Here is an 18844-nt window from a genome sequence, read left to right as displayed (position 1 = left end):
AAAAAGCTTTTTATAGGACTTTGCACTCGGCATCATTGCAATGAGAGACACAAAACTGAGCATATTTTCAGTTATTACCTTAGAATTGTTCTTAAAGTTCCTTACAAGGGTCTTTGCGTTCGGTTATTAGGGTGTTAATTCAATGATTCTCAGCTGCAGTTCCACATGATCCTGCATTAGAACGCACATGAGAGGAAAATATACTCTTGTTCTACATCAAAGGTAATCATAAAACAGATGCCCTTTAAACGTAAGCGTTTAACAAGTAAACAAGTATTTTATTACCTTCTTTTCCACTGCCTACAACGAATTGAAACAGAACATCCTTAACCTTATTCTATGGAAATCAAAAGAGGTCACAGTCGTAAGATGCAATTTTCTCATAAACTAATGAAAAGGGCCGGTGAAAACAAAAGCTTTTCTTTGAAAATCTTAATATCAACGTAGCTTAATGTTTATTTATTGAAAATCCGTTCGAAATCTCGCCTTTTCCCGAGTTTTACTTCTTCATGGCACTCTCGAGTTTGTCTGCCTTTTGTCTCAGAACTTTTGCAGCTTCAGATCCCTTGTTTTCAACGAGATCCCTGATAGTGAAGCCAAGGTCTAAGGCATCCCACACCATAAATGCAACATTGACCACAATGAAGACTTTACCCACAGCTTCACCGACTGCCTTAGAACCCGCCCTTGCCCCTGCTTGGACTACGTCGTCAGCAGCTTGTGCTCCAGCCTGACCCGTTGCTCGTACCACATCGTCAATAGATTGTGCAGCTGCCTTTCCCGCTCCTTGAGCACCTCCTTGAGTTGCAGCTTTCGCACCAGCCTGAGTCACTGTCTGTGCACAGGCCATTACAGTTTCTGCTACTTGTACCACCATTTTAGTAGGTGTTCCTGCAGAGAAAAACACCAGCTCACGAAGGATCTTCAAGACCACAGGACCTCCCAACTTCAGGGTTTTGGCAAGGTAATAAATATAAATAAGCCTTGCTGTTTCTTTCGCCATTATAATCTTCTGGACAATCCTGTTTACTTCGTTTATACTTTTCATAGTCTCACCCAATTGTTCTTCGGCCTTTTTTATTTCAGCCGAATTTATAAGAGCTTCGACGGCGGCTGCCCCTATGTTTGTAGCAGCTCCAGCGCCTCCAAGAGACAATCCTGCTACCAATAAGGGAGTAGCAGTCCCAGCTGTCATAACTGTTGCAATTCCTCCTCCGATTGAAAGAAGGCCTCCCACTATTCCAACGCTGGTTCCAACGGCATGTGCTGTCTTGCAGTCCCTCCACACGTTGTCTAGTTTCTTAGCCGCTGCACGAAGGCTCCTAATGGTCTCTCTTGCGTGGGAATTCATCCTCTCTGTTTTCTCTTGAAGCTCTTTTAAATCTCTTTTATCTTGTTGTTTTTCATCTTCTGGTAAAAGGTTGATCTTGTCAATGATTCCCTCCAGCTCACGGTCCATTCTTAGGCGTTCTCTCTACAATTTAACAGATGATCGTAACATTGAAGCAGTTATTCAGATAAATACGATATAAGACAAATTTACTGTGAGGGAAAGATGATAGATGACCCAGCCGTCAATTTGTTACATCGAAGACCGTTCACGTGCGTTTCTGAATGGACATAGTTTTAGGCAAATCTAGGACAAATCTCTTCTGTTCATGCAAATCGTGGAAACTCTACACACTCCTTACCTCCCTTCATTCTCGGTGGCCTCTTTTGAATTTGGACCTTGAGCTTGGATATGTATTACTAATAAGACGTCTAAAGCAGAATAATTTTTTTCTCGGCTTTCAGAGTTTAAGAATCCTCCACCCCCCCCCCCCCCCAAAAAAAAAAGAAAAACAAACAAATAAAATCAAAAAGCTTCTTGTCTTTGTTTAGGGTGCAGTCGAAAACTGTTCTGTAATCATTCTAATTTACCTCTTCCATGTCAGAGAGATCGGGGGCTCCGTTTCTGTCCATTTTTGTCAGTGGCACTGATGCTCTTGACAGCACGTTTAGACCTACAAATAAAATTTAAAACAAATCTGACGACTGATTCTTATGAATTTGATAAATGGCCCTAATACTTTAGGATATCTGTCCTTGGACATTGTCTGTCCCTCGAAGTCTTCTCCCCGAAGACAGTTGGGTCAATGGAAAGAAATATCCGAATATATTTCCTCGCCGAACGGAGGTTAAAGTTTATTCATAATAGTACATGGTATTTACATTTAAAAACTGGTAATAGCATAAAGGTTCCACGCCATAGAATATTTTAAAACATAACCAGCAGAGGTCATAATGACAGTCACCATTGCTGTATAAAATTCTGGGAATATTTAATACAGTCACTAAATGCCCGGCAGCCGGGCACGGTCTCAAATAGACTAAATGCCCGGCATTCAAAACTTTTCACGCAATTTCCGCCGAAAGATTGTTTCAAACTTCTTAAGAATATCAAATTTTTGTTAAGTAATGTCAAGCGATTCCAAAATTTATTTGGTTTCAGTGGACAAATTCTCCGAGCTTGTGCGTACTATAATAACGCTCGGTTGCCGACAACTTGCTACGCTTCTGATCAGACTGCCGGACAGTCTCAGATGGACTAAATGCCCGGCAGTTAGAAATATTCACCAAAATGCCACTGAAAGGTTCCTTCAAACTTCTTAAGAGTATCAGATGTTTGCTAAGAAATGTCAAGCGATGCTAAAAGTTGCGTTAGTTTTTCAGTGATCGAGCTTGAACCACTTAAACATGTTATAAAGCTAGGGAGGTCAGGCTGGTTTCGTAGAATATATTGTCTTCGTGACAACTGTAGCGTGACAGAAAGGGTCAGTACATCAGAACGCCTTCAGGTTCGGTATGTGTTTGTTTCCATAGCAACTATTCAGAGATTATATAGAACTTTTTACCAGCGGAACATAGTTTTCCCTTCACCTACAACGCGTTGTCTAATGCAATTCATCAACAGCGAACAGTACCTGGGCATATTCGCGCAATATTTAGCGAAATGTCGTAAAACCGCTATAATGTAAACCATTTTTAGACAGAGCCTTGAAAAATGTTACTCAGTTTACAAGTACTACACCACATTAATACACCTCGAGTAGGTTGCGTCACACAAGGTAACGCAAAGTCTAAATCTTCTTGGCGTGGGATCGTATTATCGCGCCAAACAGAGATAATATGTTTGTAATTATGCAAAGTTCAGAGTTACAAATTAGAAGGCCAAGAAAGACAAAGGCCCAGAAAGACGAAGGCCAGGAAAGTAAAGGTATCTTGCCTGCAGCTTGGGATCCATTGTCAAAGCTGAAACTTAATGGCAGATAAACTTAAAATACACAAGGTTACATGTTCTGGCGTTTAATCACAAGTGCTGTTCTCTCAGTGGATACGCTGCTCATATTCTATTCTGTATTTCGCCCCCTTGGCAAATGATGAACAAGATTGCGAACAACTTTTTTGTTTTATTACCCCCAACATTAATCGGGAATTACTCAAAACAGATAGACCTCGACTATTTAGATAAATTTCGCAATAAAAATCCAACTTACCTTTTCCAGAAAGCCCTATCTTCTTCATCATACTTTCTGTAACAAGACGACAGATCTATCCTGTGCTAGACTCTTTCTGACTCACGTGTTGTATTGTTTCCCGCCAGTTTTTACGGAACCTGAAGGTGTTTTGACGTAGCGGACCCTTCCTGTCTCGCCACAGTTGTCACGAAGACAACATATTTTACGAAACCAGCCTAACCCCCCAGTCTTTAAAACATGTTTATGTGGTTCAAGCTTAACCACTGAAAAAGCAACGCAATTTTTAGCATCGCTTGACATTTCTGGGCAAACATCTGATACTCTATAGAAGTTGGAAGGAACCTTTCAGTGGCATTTAGATGTTATTTCGTTATTGTTCAGAAACTGTTTCATGTTTTTTAATTAGAAAATCAGACTGACTTATTTTTGTGACTGGATGCAACAGTCTCTACTATTTTTATGACGTTTCATATTAATGTTGATTCGCATCAGATGAAGTAAAGAAGCAAAGGAACGATTTCAAGAGTTCGAATGCAGTAGTTTGTTCCCATTTAATTCTTGCGTATACTGTACGACTCGCTATAATAAATGCGGCAGAATTGGAACGAGATGGCTGTATTTCTTTACCTATATTGAAGAATGTTGTATTGTGATGGAAAAGAACATCGGCGAAAAGCTTGCAACTAGAATTAGTTACCAAATATGATACAAACGATGCTTAAAAGGAAAGTTTGGTAGGGGGGTTCAAATTTGCCAAGGGGGGTCTATATCCGCCAGCGTATTTGGACGGGGGGGGGGGGGGTCCAAATTCGCTGTGACGCCGGGCATTCAGTCTATTTGAGACCGCGCCCGGCTGCCGCGGGTAGTAAGTCACAGCCAATATTTAAACCTGCGAAACACCGAAGGGTGGGTGCTTTGTTAATATTACTTCAATGTGTGTTCCAAGGTGTAACTCCGAAATAAATAAGATGTCTCCCTCGACGAGACCACTAAGATCACCGAGAGATGACGTTTCTCACACGAAAAAAATTGCTATTGTTCAAATCAAATGTTTGTTACAGCAGAATTCGAAAAAACGACTAATTCCTTGAAAACTGAATAACGCTGCAAAACGAATCATTACGGTCAAGAACAATGGTTAGTCAACTTGAACCGTTCAAATCTTGTTCAGGTAATAAAGTTAAGCCACTCCAGTAAGCACAAGTAATGAATGAAAAAGCAAATGTGGCAAAAAAATCAGTGCGTTTATATGGTCTGTTCGCTTGCCGAAATCACGCATGTTAAACGCCCTGAAAATAAAAAAGAGAGAATTTTGCAAGTCAACAAAAATATTTCAAAAAAAGTTGAGCATTTGTAACGTTACTAACGAAAAAAATATTTTATAATTATATAATAAGCCTTCATAGGCGGTAGTAGAAGCATTATCAACGGAGTGATACTATTACAAAAACAAACTGAGTAAAATTCACATCAGCTGTCCTGACACATGTGTTATGTTATGATGAATTTCGAAGCATCAATCGCACCCATATAGATCACAAAATCCATGTGCAGTTCATGGGATTACCGATGCGTCACATTGACATTAGACGCTCGACTAAGTATGCTTCTTTTTTTACCGAGGTAATTTTGCACAATGTCATTTTGTCGTCTAGAAATAAAGTTGCACAGAACGACATCGGATATTATGTTCTATATTGCAGATTTAGTGATTAAGATTTGATTAACGTTTACCGCCATAGCTGAGTTAAACTTCGCTCTGTCATGCCGTTTCATGCCGTTTTGTAATTGTTACAGTGACGAGGATCAAAATGCTCGCTTGGGCAACGAAGTTAGACATTGGAAAATTGCTTTAGGGTTAGAGGGTTAAAAGCTGTAACACAAAATAACAAAAGCAGTAGACGGTTTCTAAGAATACAGCTTGACAGAGACATGTGGTTCCGGTTATTTCTGAGAATTCTAGTATTTGTTTCATGCGTGACAATACCTGAAAGTGACCTATTTTTCCATTTTATTTAAAACTGCGTTCTACTTTTTTCTTTTAAGAACGGAATTGCGCATCAGCGAGTTTATGGAGCGTTTTAATCTCAGGTTTTTTTTCGTTTCCCCAATAATACAACGAATGGGCATCAAAATCTAAGTCGGATAATGATGTAAAAATTTTTAATTCAGAAGTTCGCTGTGGCGCTTTGTTATCGCGAAAAAATCTTGAATAATATGATTCATTTTCGACAAAAAATTTGAGTTACATTCGCTACATCTTCAATCCCGACAGGACTCGGCAACTCGTTTTTTTCTTTAGCCAAAAGGCACGACAAGATGCTGATGGCCGCATAATCCCACTCTTACAGAAACATTACGCCGACAAAACACGGTATGGAAAAACTTTGTCTTTTGTCCATTAACCACCGATGGAAAGTGTGACTGCAAAAAGCCGAAGTTGTGAAAAAACACAACACTTTTCATGACACTGACTAACAACTATGCACATGCGATAATGAAACAAAAGAAAACATGCTTTGCTATCGCGAAAACATCTTGAATATATAATATGATTCATTTGCGACAAAAAATTTGAGTTACATTCGCTACATCTTCACTTTCGACAGGACTCGGCAACTTGTTTTGTGAATTTAATCAAATAGTCATGCTTAATGTGTGCCCATAAACGTCATGAGAAGTTTATAAATGTTAATATCATGTACACATTAGATTTTTCGCGCGGGGTCAGTTTTCTTCGGTAAAACAAGTTTTACGATCCAGAAAGACGGTAGCCGTTTTTAGTGTTCCCAATGTAAACAATGGGTGAAATAAGGCCATTGGAAATTGAAACTGTTTTCATGAAAAAGTTCATCACATGAGCAGAAATTCTTCTTCTTATAAAATCTCCATTTGGTCCAGCTCGTCTAATGTTGTTTCCTTGGCCGCTCTAACTTTCTTAACGTTTATAAGTGTCAATTGTAACGCAGAGGATATACAAATCGCACAGTATTGCTAGATTTCAAATTACTTGAAGGCGGGAAAATCTAGTCTGTTTGATAAATTAACCTTGCGTGCTTAATTTATGGAGAAGTTGACAAGCCATTGATTTTCAAGTTCCTATACGGCCTTTCTGTTGTTCTGTACAAATTGGGCTCAATCTTTATACTTGGTAACCGTTTTTCACCCATTTTACTTCTATTTTACAGAAGGTTTGAGGTCTTTCTTACAATAGCTATTTGCAATTATCCTTTTTTTGCAGAAAAAGTCTTATTTCGGTTTCTTGCCTTTGGTTTCATCAGTCATACGACTAGAATATCAAACAAGACAAGCTTCTTACGTAAAAAAGGTTAGTAGTAAATAAAAATAAATTTAGAAACAATCTTTCCCGTTTTACAAAACTGAAATGTTTTGCACTGGACATTCAGAGCCAGAGGATATAATCTCGAAATAATCTTAGATTCTGGCAAAGATTTGTTGCTTAAAACTTGACTTTAACTGATCAAAAAGCACGACAAGATGGTCGCATGATCCCACTCTTACAGAATCATGACTTACGCAAACAAAACACGATATGGAAAGTCCTCGTCTTTAGTCTATTAACCACTGTTTTTGTCAGCCCGTTACAGCGAGTAACGTAACAAATAGGTTAAATTTAAAATCTTACTGCAATAAGGGAAAAAGAAAACATTTAACAAACCTCGAAACGAATTGTGACCTTCCCACCTCAGTTTCGCTGGGTATTACTGTCAAGTATTTGAAGAAATTCACAGATCAGTCCGATCTGTATATGATCATGTGACCCTTTCACAAGGTAGCCAATCGTATCTCTTGTACTGTCTCTTGTATCAGATGGATACTATGGGCGGCCGTCACCACCGAAAATACAAGGACGTCAAATAGATCAGCAAATACAAAGCTGGTCTAGGGATCAGCAGCGGGATAGCATAGCTAATATAGGAACTGGCATGGCCAAACTGTAGACGGTTTAGTTTTCCTTCATGAAACAGAACACCCTAAACATGAATAGTTTAGGCAAATGATACACGGTCTAGTTGCCTATGTCGAGTTGGAACATGAAATTGTGAAATGGACTAGCTCAACTGCGAATTTACTCATTTGCAATACAGTACACAAACAGTATAGCGTTGGGTCAAATGGCTCAGCGTAATGTCAAATGGTACAATGTACACACATACGGTGAAGCGTTGTGTGAAATGGTTTAGCACAATGTCGAACAGCCCAGTTTGCACACGGCGGTTAGCTTGAATGTTTATAGTATTAAGTAGTATTACGACGAGCATTAAATGTCGATTGTCGAGCTCTCATCTCTTTCCTGACTCGCGCTTGCTTTTCAATAAGAGTTTAACTTCAAAGGCTCTTTGAACATAAAAATAAGCGCGAGTCAGAAAAGAGGAGAGAGCTCATTTGATTAAAGAAAAAATTCTTGAGTCTCCTTTGAGAATTTAATGAAGGATTCCTTTTAATTAATACAGAGGCGTTATCACAAAAGACCTCAGAATTAACTTACTTTAGAATATGTAAGTATTTTATTACGCTCCTTTTTACTGCATACATTAAATTGAAACATCCTTTTCTTATCTCTCTGAAAATCGAAAGAGGCCACATCAAAAAGAAAATTTGCAATATACCGTTAATGCAGTCCTAAGAGGTAACGTCCTCATCAAAAATGGCCAAATGCAACTAACTGCATGGTGAAAAATGTTCACTTCAACGCAGATCAATGTTATGTTTATCATTGAAAATCGTTTCGAACTCTTCCCTTTGGCTGAGTTTTACTCCTTCATGGCATTCTCGAGTTTGTCTGCCTTTTGTCTCAGAACTTTTGCAGCTTCAGATCCCTTGTTTTCAACGAGATCCCTGATAGTGAAGCCAAGGTCTATGGCATCCCACACCACGAATGCAACATTGACCACAATGATGACTTTACCCACAACTTCACCGACTGCCTCGGAGCCCGCCCTAGCCCCTGCTTGGACCACGTCATCTGCAGCTTGTGCTCCAGCCTGACCCGTTGCTCGTACCACATCGTCAACAGATTGTGCAGCTGCCTTTCCCGCTCCTTGAACACCACCCTGGGTTGCAGCTTTCACACTGGCCTGACTCGCTGCCTGTGCACAGGCCATTACCTTTTCTGTTACTTGTATTACCATTTTAGTAGGTGTTCCTGCGGAGAAAAACACCAACTCACGAAGGATCTTCAAGACCACAGGACTTCCCAACTCCAGGGTCTTGGCAAGGTAATAAATATAAATAAGCCTCGCTCTTTCCTTGATCATCAAAACCTCCTGGACAATCCTGTCTACCTCGTTAGCACTGTCTATGGTCTCACCAAGGTGTTTCTCGGCCTCTTTGATTTCAGCAGAATTTATCACCGCCTCGACGATAGCAGTCCCTAAGTTTGTAGTAGCTCCAGCGCCTCCAACACACAATCCTGCTATCAACAAAGGAGTAGCAGCCCCTGCTGTCAGTGCTGTTGCAATTCCTCCACCGATTGTAAGAAGCCCACCCAGTATTCCAACGCTGGTTCCAACAGCATGAGATATCTTGCAGTCCTTCCATACGTCGTCTAGTTTCTTAGCCGCTGCACGAAGGCTCTCAATGGTCTCTTTTGCGTGGGAATTCATCTTCTCTGTTTTCTCTTGAAGTTCTCTTAAATCTCTTCTATCTTGCTTTTCATCTTCGGGCAAAAGGTTGATCTTGCCAATGATTTCCTCTAGCTCACGGTCCATTCTTAGGCGCTCTCTCTACAATTTAACAGATGATCTTAGCATTGAAATAATTATTCAGATAAAAATACCATACAAGACAAATATCATCGGCAGCGAGGGAAAGATCATAGATGACCAAGTGGTCAATTTGTCACATCGAAAACCGTTTGCGTGCATTTCTGAATGGACATAGTTTAAGGCAAATCTTGGACAAATCTCTTCTGTCCATGCAAATAGTGGAAAACCCTAGATACTCCTTCCCTCCCCTCCTCCGACCCCTTCATTCTTAGTCGCCTTTCTTTGAGTTTGTACCTTGATCCTGGAAACGTAATTCTTTTAAGACCTTCAGAGCAGAATAAATTTTTCCTCGATTGTCAGAGTTTATTGACTCCTCTCCCCAAAAAAAATTTAAAAAAAAAAAAACAATTCAAAACGAAACAAATCAAAAGGCTCCTTGTCTTTGTTTGGGGCGCTGTCGAAAACTGTTCTGTAATCATTCTAATTTACCTCTTCCATGTCAGAGAAATCTGGGGCTTCATTTCTGTCCATTTTTTGTCAGTGGCACTGATCCTCTTGACAGCACGTTTAGACCTGCAATAAAATTTAAAACGAATCAGGCGACCGTGATATAATGAGAATAATAATCATATTATCTGAGTAAAGAGATCAAGGAGAGTACATATGGAATTGACATCTTTTCTAGCTTATGAAAGTTGATAAATGGCCTTAATACTTTTGGATATCCGTCTTTGGACATTTTCTGTCCCTCGAAGCCTTCTCCCCGAAGACAGTTCGGTCATTGGAAAGGTTATGTCTAAACAGAGATATCCGAATATATTTCCTCGCTGAATAGAGGTTAAAGTTTATTCATAATATTGCAAGGTGTTTACATTTAAAAACGGGTAATAGCTTGAAGGTTCGACGCCATAGAATATTTTAAATCATAACTAGCAGAGGTCACAATGACAATCACCATTACTGTATAAAATCCTGGAAACATTTAAACCTTCGCTAATGAGGCTTACGAAACACCGAAGGGTGGGTGCTTTATTAATAATGTTTTCATGAGTTTTCCAAGGTGTACCCCCGAAATAAATAACTGAATATTCGCCTTTTTGAAGTCTTAGGTATTACGATACTCTATAACGCTCGCCGCGACCATCAATCAATCAATCAATCAATCAATCATTTTATTTAGTGATGCAGGTTACAAAAGTGGCAGCCATGATGCTGATGTGGACCTACAACTAACTAATAAAATGTGAAATAATAAACAAAATAATTTGTAAAATCAGCCTACGGTATTTGTATTTAGTACAATTCAATAAAATAAGGTTCATTGACAAATAAAAGTTACAAACTAATCTAGAAATTTGGGTACAGTATAATCATACTTAAAAATATACAAAATCTCAGTCTTTCATAGCTATCATAGGTGCTTCGAATGACAAGCTATTAATGTTTTGCGAGGGCCTATGTAAAATTTTTTTAAAACTGTCTTTTTGAACGTTTGCATTTAAATTTACCAACCTAGTAATAAAATTCCAGATTACAGGGCCTCTGTATTGAGCTGATTCCTTTCCCACATAGTACTTCACCCTAGGGATTTCAATCTGTAACCCTCCCCTACGTGATGGTCTGTTGTCTAACTTCAAATCAAAAGGGGGATACAGGACTTTACCATTTAAAATATCATGCATCAGGAGAAGGAGTCTTCTTTAATATATATAAGAAATTGGCAACCAATTTAGCTTTTCAAGATTTTAATCTTGGTGGATAACTCGTGCGGCTCTCGTTTGAACAGGGTTTAAAGAGTCCATAATATAGTAACTGCAGTTTCCCCACACCACAATACCATAAGTTACAGCTGATACAATGGATTTGAAATAAATTTCCTCCAGCACTTTGACAGGAAGCTTCTTCATTCTTTTTAATGCACCCACTTTCTGTGAAAAAGATTTCTTCACATGGTCTACATGCATTGCCCATGTAAGCCTATTGTCAATGACTCATCCCAAACATGTGGTGTGATTCACAACATTAGTAAAATCAACCAAGATTAGACATGTTTACAATTTCGATTGACCGTACTTTGTAATTAAGAAAGAGACTCAGGGAGCCAGAAAAATTTAGCATTTGGTTCAGCTCAACTCGGCTTCTTCGACAAAAAAGTCGCCGCCGGCTTGAAGAGGTACCTGGCTGATCTCTTTATAGGAAGAAAATGTCTTCTTTGACGCGACCATAAGATCATTGAGGGGTGACGTTTCTCGCACGAAAAAATTTGCTATTGTTCAAATCAAATGTTCTTGTTACAGCAAAATTCGAAAAAACGACTAATTCTTTGAAAATTGAATAACGCTGCAAAACGAATGGTCACGGCCAAGTACTACGGTTAGTCAAATTGTACCGTTCAAATCTTGTTCAGGTTATAAAGTTAAGCCACTCCAGAAACCAAAAGAGCAACGCACAAGTAATGAATGAAAAAGCAATTATCATAATGTGGCAAACAACATCGGTGCGTTTATATTGTCTGTTCTCTTGCCGAAATCACGCATGATAAAAAAGCGAGAATTTCGCAAGTCAAAAAAAATATTTCAAAAAAAGTTGAGAATCTGTAAGAATATTTTATAATTATATAATAAGCATTCATGGGTGGTAGCATAAACGTTATCGACGGAGTGATATTGTAAGAAAAACAAACTGAGTAAATGTCACATCAACTGTACTGACACATGTGTTATGTTATGATGAATTTCGAAGCATCATTCGCACCCATATAGATCACAAAATCCATGTGCAGTTCATAGGATTACAGATGCGTCACACTGACACCAGAAGCTCGATATGCTTCGTTTATTACCGAGGTAATTTTGCAAAATTTTCATTTCGTCGTTTAGAAATAAAGTTGCACAGATATAAGTGGTCTTGTGTTTCTCCCTACACTTCTTTCGTGCTCTAGCCACTTCCTGCGTGCTTTATAAAAGAACAGAGCACAGTCAAGGCTTCTCTATTTGTTAATTAGCGGAGGATTTGATGTACGTTTACCAGCTTAGCTGAGTTAAATGTTGCCCTGCTATGTCGTACTGTAATTTCTACAGTGATAAGGAAACAAAATGCTCGCTTGGGTGACGAAGTAAGAAATTAGAAAATTATTTTTAAGGCTGTAACACAAAATAACAAATGTAGTAGACGATTTCCAAGAACTGCAGCTTAACAGAGACATGTGGTTCCGGTATTTCTTGGAATTCTTGTTATTTGTTTAACTGGTGACAAGACGTGAAAGGTGACCTATTTGTCCATTTTAATTGAAACTGCGTTCTACTACTTGCTTTTAAGAACGAAAATGCGCATTTTTTAAACCGTAGGTCTTTTCATTTTCGCTGGTTTTTTCTTTTTCCCATTAATGATAAATTTTTCATTCACAAGTTCGCTGTGGCGCTATGTTGCCGCGAAAACATCTTGAATAATGTGATTCAATTTCGCCAAAAAATTTGAATTACATTCGCTACATCTTCACTTTCGACAAGACTCGGCAACTTGTCTTTTTCTGTAGCCAAAAAGCACAAGATGGTCGCTTGATCCTTACAGAATCATGACTTAAGCAGAAAAAACTCGATATGGAAAGTCCTTATCCTTAGCCCATTAACCACTGTTTTTGCAAGCCGGTTACAGCGAGTAACGTAACGAATAGATTAAACTTGAAATCTTACTGCAGAAAGGGAAAAAAAACATTTGACAAACCTCTAGATGAATTGTGACCTTCCCACCTCAGTTTCGCTGGAAGAAATTCTCAGATTAGTTTGTCACTGAATCATAATATACACGTGACCCTTTCGCAAGGGAACCAATCGCATCTCTTGTACTATCTCTTGTTTCAGATGTACTGTATGATTCATTACATTTACATACAGCTTATAGCGCCGCTGACAATGTACCTAGTGCAGTTTCTCACGCCATGTGCGTTGCTTGACCGTTATTTGCAGCTTTTTTTGCCGTTTTTACCGAGGCAGACCTAGCGAAGGATTTTAGGCTGTGTAAGTAGCAATAACTTCGAATCGCCGCCTGACAGATCCTCATTTGTCATTCCATGTTATTATCCTGTACGAGAATACAAGGAATCTGGACGCATAGACGTTGTTGTGTCGTATTTATTTTGCCAAGCGTAGCTGGCCCCTACATGGATACTCACCTGAATTTATTAATCAGCTTGTCTCAAATGTTTTCTTTGTTCTTTCGTAGTGCAATACTACGGTTCTCCTGCAATTTTTCCTGGGATTTTAGAAAAACTTACCTAAGAGTCCCATTAGTGACTGAGGCTTATGATCAGTCCACAACTTGAATTGATTTAGACCAGACCACTTACTACCCTCGTAATGTCAGCATTGGCTTCGGGTCATTATTTCAATTTTTTTTCTTCCTTCTCTTGTATCAGATGGACACTCACCTGCATGTCATTATTTATTAATCAAACTTAAAAGTTTGAAATAACATGGACGTCTCCTTGTGGAGCGAGGAGCTAGACGGAAGGAAAAAAAATTGAAATAACGACCCGAAGCCAATGCTGACATGACACTTTTTCCTCCGTGGGGATCCCCTCGTGGCAGGCAAGCGATAACTTTTCCTGAAAAGGTAGGGTTGAATTCTGGTGCGAAAGCCGCAGTTCAAGGTTTTGCTAAATGAGAAGCAAAGGCAGGCACACAAGCAAGAGCTTACTGATGAAGTAGTTCAGCCTCAACACAGGAAATATCAAAAAGCGGAGCGCAAGCTGCTGATGACGTGGTGGAAGTAGGTTGTAAAAACAATTGGAAAAGAGTAACTAGAACTTGAATTATTGGAGCAGTTCAAACTCACTCAAGACTAAATAAAAACAGTTCCTTACAATTGGAAACCTACTGATTTTTATTTTTTTTTCCACTTCATGGATTACATTTATTTCGTATTTTGTTAAATTTTGCTAAAAAACAAAAAACTTTATCTGCTGTTAAATTTCGAGGGAAAATGATCAACAAGACTCTTCATTTTAGAATGATTTTTTTTTAGGTAATGTTGAATTGCTGACTCTAGAATCTCCATCGTCTCGAGTGCCTTGTGCTGCAAGCATCATTACCGCTGAAATATTTGATTCATGAATCAAAGTAACATAATTTTGGTTAGTAGTGGTGTACAAAGTAATGATGATCTTTCGAAGTATTTGTGGAGTTTAAAATAATCCAAGAGGATAAATCCGAGCCAAGTCTCAAGACTTTCACCCAGCTTTTAAAGAAACGACAAAGGCATAAACCCTTGTTTATACAAGGTACCAAATCATAACAGAGTTCCATTCTGTGAACACAACGTATCATTTTCTACACCCACAAGCACACCCAATCGAACCACACTGATACCAACTAATAGAGCTGTTCATAACGATTATAACATAGAATGTAACGAAACAAGCTCTGTTAAACTATAACGAAAAATAATGCAACTCACGAACTATCAGCATAACAGAGAAATTGTCGATAGCATGTTAAACTCACGTAAGGGATTGGAATTTCGAACAATCAAACATCAAATCGAAACAGTTACCAAAATAACCTAGTCGATGATCGGAACGGTTGCAGATATCACCGGCGTATGCTCCATATGTCAGAACAATTTTCTTTTAGAGGCTGGCATCTGGCGCATCGTTAACTTTCTTTCCAGCTCGGCGACTTGACTTTTCAAGGAGTTTATTTCTTTTTGTGCCTCGGCTTTGGCAAACTGAAGTTTCTAAAACAAAGAAAGGAACATTCGCTTAATATAGTTACTGACGGTGAATAGACTCAAGTTCAAGGTTTACAAGCGAGGGAACAGGGAGATGATTGCCTAGTTCCTGTATTCCCCTCGCAAAATTTCTCCTCAGTCAGACGCCTTATCGCTCTACAAAGCTCGAAACAGAGCCTAAGCAAACCACAATTTCTCTACTTGTTATTCGCCTTGGACATGCATATGTAGTCACACTACCGCATATGTACGCGTATCAGCTATCTTCAAGAGGCTACTTATAAAGTACTATCTCGGATGCTCAAATGTTTCATTAACTTGAAAAAGACTTTATAAGTTTCTAATTACTCTAAGCGCCTGAAAAATAATAAAGAATGAAACACAAAATTTTGAGATCATGAAAATTATTTATTTATAAGAATACGTCAAATTATTCAAACGTGGTCCTTTTCACAAACCATCGAAAAGAAGATACGATCTCAAATATAGATAGGAAAGTCTGTTAATTTTTCTCTAAGTCGTAGAAAAAAAAAGAACCATTTTATTTGTTTCATCATCAGCGTAGGCAGAAGGAATTAGTCTGGGTCCCCCTGAGAGTCGAATTATCTTCATCATTCATATGTTCTAAATATTCTGACCTTTTATCCAATTTTTGATAAATAAAAGCATTCTGTGGTTTCTACCTGTTACTAACCTTTCGGAAAATGTCGGTGTTGGCGTTAAACGATTGGCCAGCCTGAGCTTTGGCATTATTTCTTTCACGTTGCAGTTTTAATATTTTTTCGTCAAACTGCCAAGGTAAATACAGAATACTGAATGGAACAAGCTTCTTGACACAGCTATAGGCCTAAAATATTTATAAAAATGACATTGTACATGAATAATACAGAGAAAGTAACTGCCTTTCATCGGTGGCATTGCAACGGAAGTGCGCTCGCAAGATGGAAGTTACTCCTTCTTTGTCAAGAAAAAGCGAAAAAAGAATTATCCAGTGAAAACCTCCTTTCAGCACCCCCCTTTTTGCACATATGTTTGACCGTCCCACCTCTAAGCGAAGCTTGACTATTTCTGTTTGGTGCAAGTGACTCATATCAGCCAGCTGCTTCTCGAGTTGCTGTATTTGACTTTCCTTTCCTTGTAGGGACTTCTCCAGTGTTGTGATTACCTTCCTATCTGATGTCAAGGAACGTATTCAAATTTGGTCAGGTCAAGTGTAGCACTGAGTAAGAGAGCTTTTCAAGCAAACAGTCATGAGTAGAAAGGGTGAAGACAAGTGGCTTTGCTTGCTTCTCATGTTCTTCTTGATAAAACCATTTCTTCAATACTACAGCAACCAAAACTCGCTCTTATCTCGTATTTTCCCGTACTTAACGTAACGAAAGTGATTAGAAACAAATTGAGCATCAACTTCAACACAAAACCAGAACTGAGTTCATAAACCTAAACATAAATAAAATCAAACCATGCAACTCTGTAAATCTTTTTATACTGTTCACTCCAAAAATGCAATTCCTCAAATTGTTGTCTCCTTTATTCCGTAAAATCTAAATGAAAAACAAACTGAAACGCCTCTTGTCAAGCTGTTGCGTCAAAATATTTATCGAGCCTAAAAGGTTCCTAGCCTTTCAGATCACGAGACTAAAAATATGAGCTCCTTGGCTTACTTTGTTGAAGTTCCTCTTGTCTAACCCTCTGAATCTCTTGCTTATGATTCTTAAGTGCTTCAGAAAGTTCAGTTTTGTGTTCCTGAGGAGTCATAAAAGATCACTAGACCATTTTGTTCTAAGACCTTCTGATCAACGGACGGTTCGACAGAATTGGACCGCATGCTGCTGATTGATTAATGGGTCGTATTTTTACTTGAAATCATGCTTTAAAGTTAAGACTCTCTTGAACTCTTTGGAAAAGTGGCGATGAAAGGTCACTGATGCTAACCTGTTCAAGACGGGCTGTTTTTTCTGTAACTGCAGTCAAGTGTGACTTTAGTTCCGCGTTCTCCTCTGAAGAAATATATACTCAAATTAGCAGCAATGAGTTCTGTTAACTACCTACCAGTTACCAGAAAACTAGTGGAATAGTGACAACCAAGGCTTCGAGGTTTAAATTTACCGCTATTTTAATTTCTGTTCTGGGGTATTAGTTAAAGCCTTGTGTCAGCAAAAGCTATAAGCTACTCAAACACTTCAAGAGCAAAAATGCACGCACAAAGCGGAAACAACACAAAAAAAGATTTAAAAAAACCCTACAAAGAACCCAAAACTAATCGGTAAAAAGCCAACGCTAAAAGGGATCATCTTTTTTAAACCTTGAGGATGCTAATTGTTACCTTCTTTGTCACATCTTTGTAAAAGGATCCTCTGAAGATTGTCTACCATAGCCTTGAACTTTCCAGCTTCTGTAATATAAAACAACGAGAAGAGTAAGAGCCGGTTCTCGTGAGTATCTGGTATACAATTTTCTGTTCAGATTATGAAGGGCTGATAGACAAGTATTGAAATATAATATGTAGGTCAACCCGCTGAGTAAGAACCAAGTCTGTCAGAGGAACCACGATCAAATTATTTGTAGTCAGCTGAATAAAAGCCCTAAAACAATAACTTGCCTAGGAAAACGAATATGAAAACGCAAAGACAAACCGATTGGTCACAAGGAAGTTTCAGGATGGAAACAATTTCGTTACATATCTTTCCATGCACGAAACGTGACGTGACTTTATTCTTAAAACATTTTCCATAACAGTCTCTGAAAAAGCCATGTCAGACTAATCTTTCGCGTACCCAAAGTAAGCTGGTCTTCGGTCCTCCAGACTAACACCTAGCAAATTCTCAATCCGCAGTCGCCCACTCTTTTTACAGTTTGTTAGAAATAAGCAAGGAGATCAATCACACAAGAAGGCTTCCTAAACACCAACCTTCTATGGACAACTTTTCAGCCTCCTGGCTGGACTGAAGCTGCTTATTAAGGGATCGTATCTCCTTCTCTAGGCAGCTGTTTTCCTGTGCAGTGTGTCTCATTACCTACAAAAAAAAAACATAAGTGGCGAATTTCTTGCCAAACTGAGACGCAGCTAGGAGGAGGTGGTCCTTAGGTGCACGTGCATTCACTTGCCGCTCCACCCCCCTCCCCACCACGCTTCTCTCGAGCTCTATTTCTCATTCACAACAAAATGAGTATCATCCCATTGCATGGTGATGAATTTAAGATGAAACTTGTTTCTTCTAACAATGCTGTATATCTTCAAAAGGAATTATCATGTTATATATCACTTACCTTTTCAAAATACGTATATTCTTTAATTAAGTTGTCTAAATCAACGGCTGTTCTGATAGAGTTCCCGCTGGCGGCCATACTTCTTCTCCGACTGCAGCTTTAATTAGTTACACCATAAAAGACATCTTCGGTTGAAAAATAAAGGGGAAAAGGAGAAGTATTGTAAGACTCCTAAGACAATGAAGAATAGATTTACAAAGCTTTGAACAACTAAGCAAACATACTCTCTCACAAAGCGTGTGAAAAAACCTGTAAGACTTTAAATACGGTTTTCGACAGCCGAAATTTGGATTCTTACCTGGCAGTGTTAGCGAAAACGGAGATGAAAACAACCATGAAAGAAGCTTCAGTAATATATCGATAAGCCTTGAATTCTTGACTCTTTTTCCGCTAATACACAAGCCTCAATTTAAATGTGTGCAATACTGCAAAGAGGTCGGAAAAAGATGCGACTCTCAAGCGACTGATAGCTCAGTCCTTGAGAATTTTGGCGGGAAATTTCGACGCGGGTGGCACAGCCAATAAGTTCTTCTCGGGATAGGGGTAAGTTATATATTGTTTCAGTTGATCATGCAAGGTTTCGACATTAAGATGTAAAAA

At 38.8% G+C, this 18844-nt stretch overlaps 3 protein-coding genes across 4 annotated transcripts; all 3 read right to left on the bottom strand.

The window, feature by feature from the left end:
* Window positions 1–294: 294 nt before the first annotated feature.
* Window positions 295–7569, bottom strand: LOC131783281 (apolipoprotein L3-like). Its single transcript, XM_066159345.1, has 3 exons — window positions 7198–7569; window positions 1921–2003; window positions 295–1474 (listed from the first exon to the last, which is right to left on the bottom strand). Exons 2-3 carry the CDS (start codon window positions 1960–1962, stop codon window positions 500–502), a joined length of 1017 nt encoding a protein of 338 aa, XP_066015442.1. The 5' UTR covers window positions 1963–2003; window positions 7198–7569; the 3' UTR covers window positions 295–499.
* Window positions 7570–7966: 397 nt separating this feature from the next.
* Window positions 7967–13075, bottom strand: LOC131784880 (apolipoprotein L3). Of its 2 annotated transcripts, XM_059101711.2 has the most exons (3): window positions 12971–13038; window positions 9737–9820; window positions 7967–9265 (listed from the first exon to the last, which is right to left on the bottom strand). In XM_059101711.2, exons 2-3 carry the CDS (start codon window positions 9776–9778, stop codon window positions 8294–8296), a joined length of 1014 nt encoding a protein of 337 aa, XP_058957694.2. In that variant the 5' UTR covers window positions 9779–9820; window positions 12971–13038; the 3' UTR covers window positions 7967–8293. The 2 variants fall into 2 exon arrangements, with proteins under 2 accessions (XP_058957694.2, XP_066015320.1); XM_066159223.1 differs by lacking the exon at window positions 9737–9820 and having other exon boundaries at window positions 12971–13075.
* A 1052-nt stretch (window positions 13076–14127) lies between these two features.
* On the bottom strand, window positions 14128–18698 carry LOC131784883 (coiled-coil domain-containing protein 152-like). The gene is made up of 9 exons (XM_059101713.2): window positions 18543–18698; window positions 18245–18369; window positions 17886–17991; window positions 17301–17369; window positions 16910–16974; window positions 16639–16720; window positions 16020–16147; window positions 15669–15764; window positions 14128–14980 (listed from the first exon to the last, which is right to left on the bottom strand). The coding sequence occupies exons 2-9, from the start codon at window positions 18320–18322 to the stop codon at window positions 14858–14860; spliced, it is 747 nt and encodes a 248-aa protein (XP_058957696.2). The 5' UTR covers window positions 18323–18369; window positions 18543–18698; the 3' UTR covers window positions 14128–14857.
* Window positions 18699–18844: the final 146 nt, after the last annotated feature.

Source organism: Pocillopora verrucosa, chromosome 12, assembly GCF_036669915.1.
Source record: "Pocillopora verrucosa isolate sample1 chromosome 12, ASM3666991v2, whole genome shotgun sequence".
In the NCBI taxonomy this organism is placed as follows: domain Eukaryota; kingdom Metazoa; phylum Cnidaria; class Anthozoa; order Scleractinia; family Pocilloporidae; genus Pocillopora; species Pocillopora verrucosa.
This window is presented reverse-complemented; position numbering and strand designations above follow the sequence as displayed.

Excerpts from the sequence above, each read along its gene's own strand:
- LOC131783281 (XM_066159345.1), bottom strand. The coding sequence starts at position 1,962 with ATGGACAGAAACGGAGCCCCCGATCTCTCTGACATGGAAGAG. Across the intron at positions 1,475-1,920 it reads ATCTCTCTGACATGGAAGAG|AGAGAACGCCTAAGAATGGA; the intron begins GTAAATTAGAAT and ends GTTAAATTGTAG.
- LOC131784880 (XM_059101711.2), bottom strand. The coding sequence starts at position 9,778 with ATGGACAGAAATGAAGCCCCAGATTTCTCTGACATGGAAGAG. Across the intron at positions 9,266-9,736 it reads ATTTCTCTGACATGGAAGAG|AGAGAGCGCCTAAGAATGGA; the intron begins GTAAATTAGAAT and ends GTTAAATTGTAG.
- LOC131784883 (XM_059101713.2), bottom strand. The coding sequence starts at position 18,322 with ATGGCCGCCAGCGGGAACTCTATCAGAACAGCCGTTGATTTAGACAAC. Across the intron at positions 17,370-17,885 it reads TGAAAAGTTGTCCATAGAAG|AAGCTGGAAAGTTCAAGGCT; the intron begins GTTGGTGTTTAG and ends TTTATATTACAG. Across the intron at positions 16,975-17,300 it reads ACAAAGATGTGACAAAGAAG|AGGAGAACGCGGAACTAAAG; the intron begins GTAACAATTAGC and ends ATATTTCTTCAG.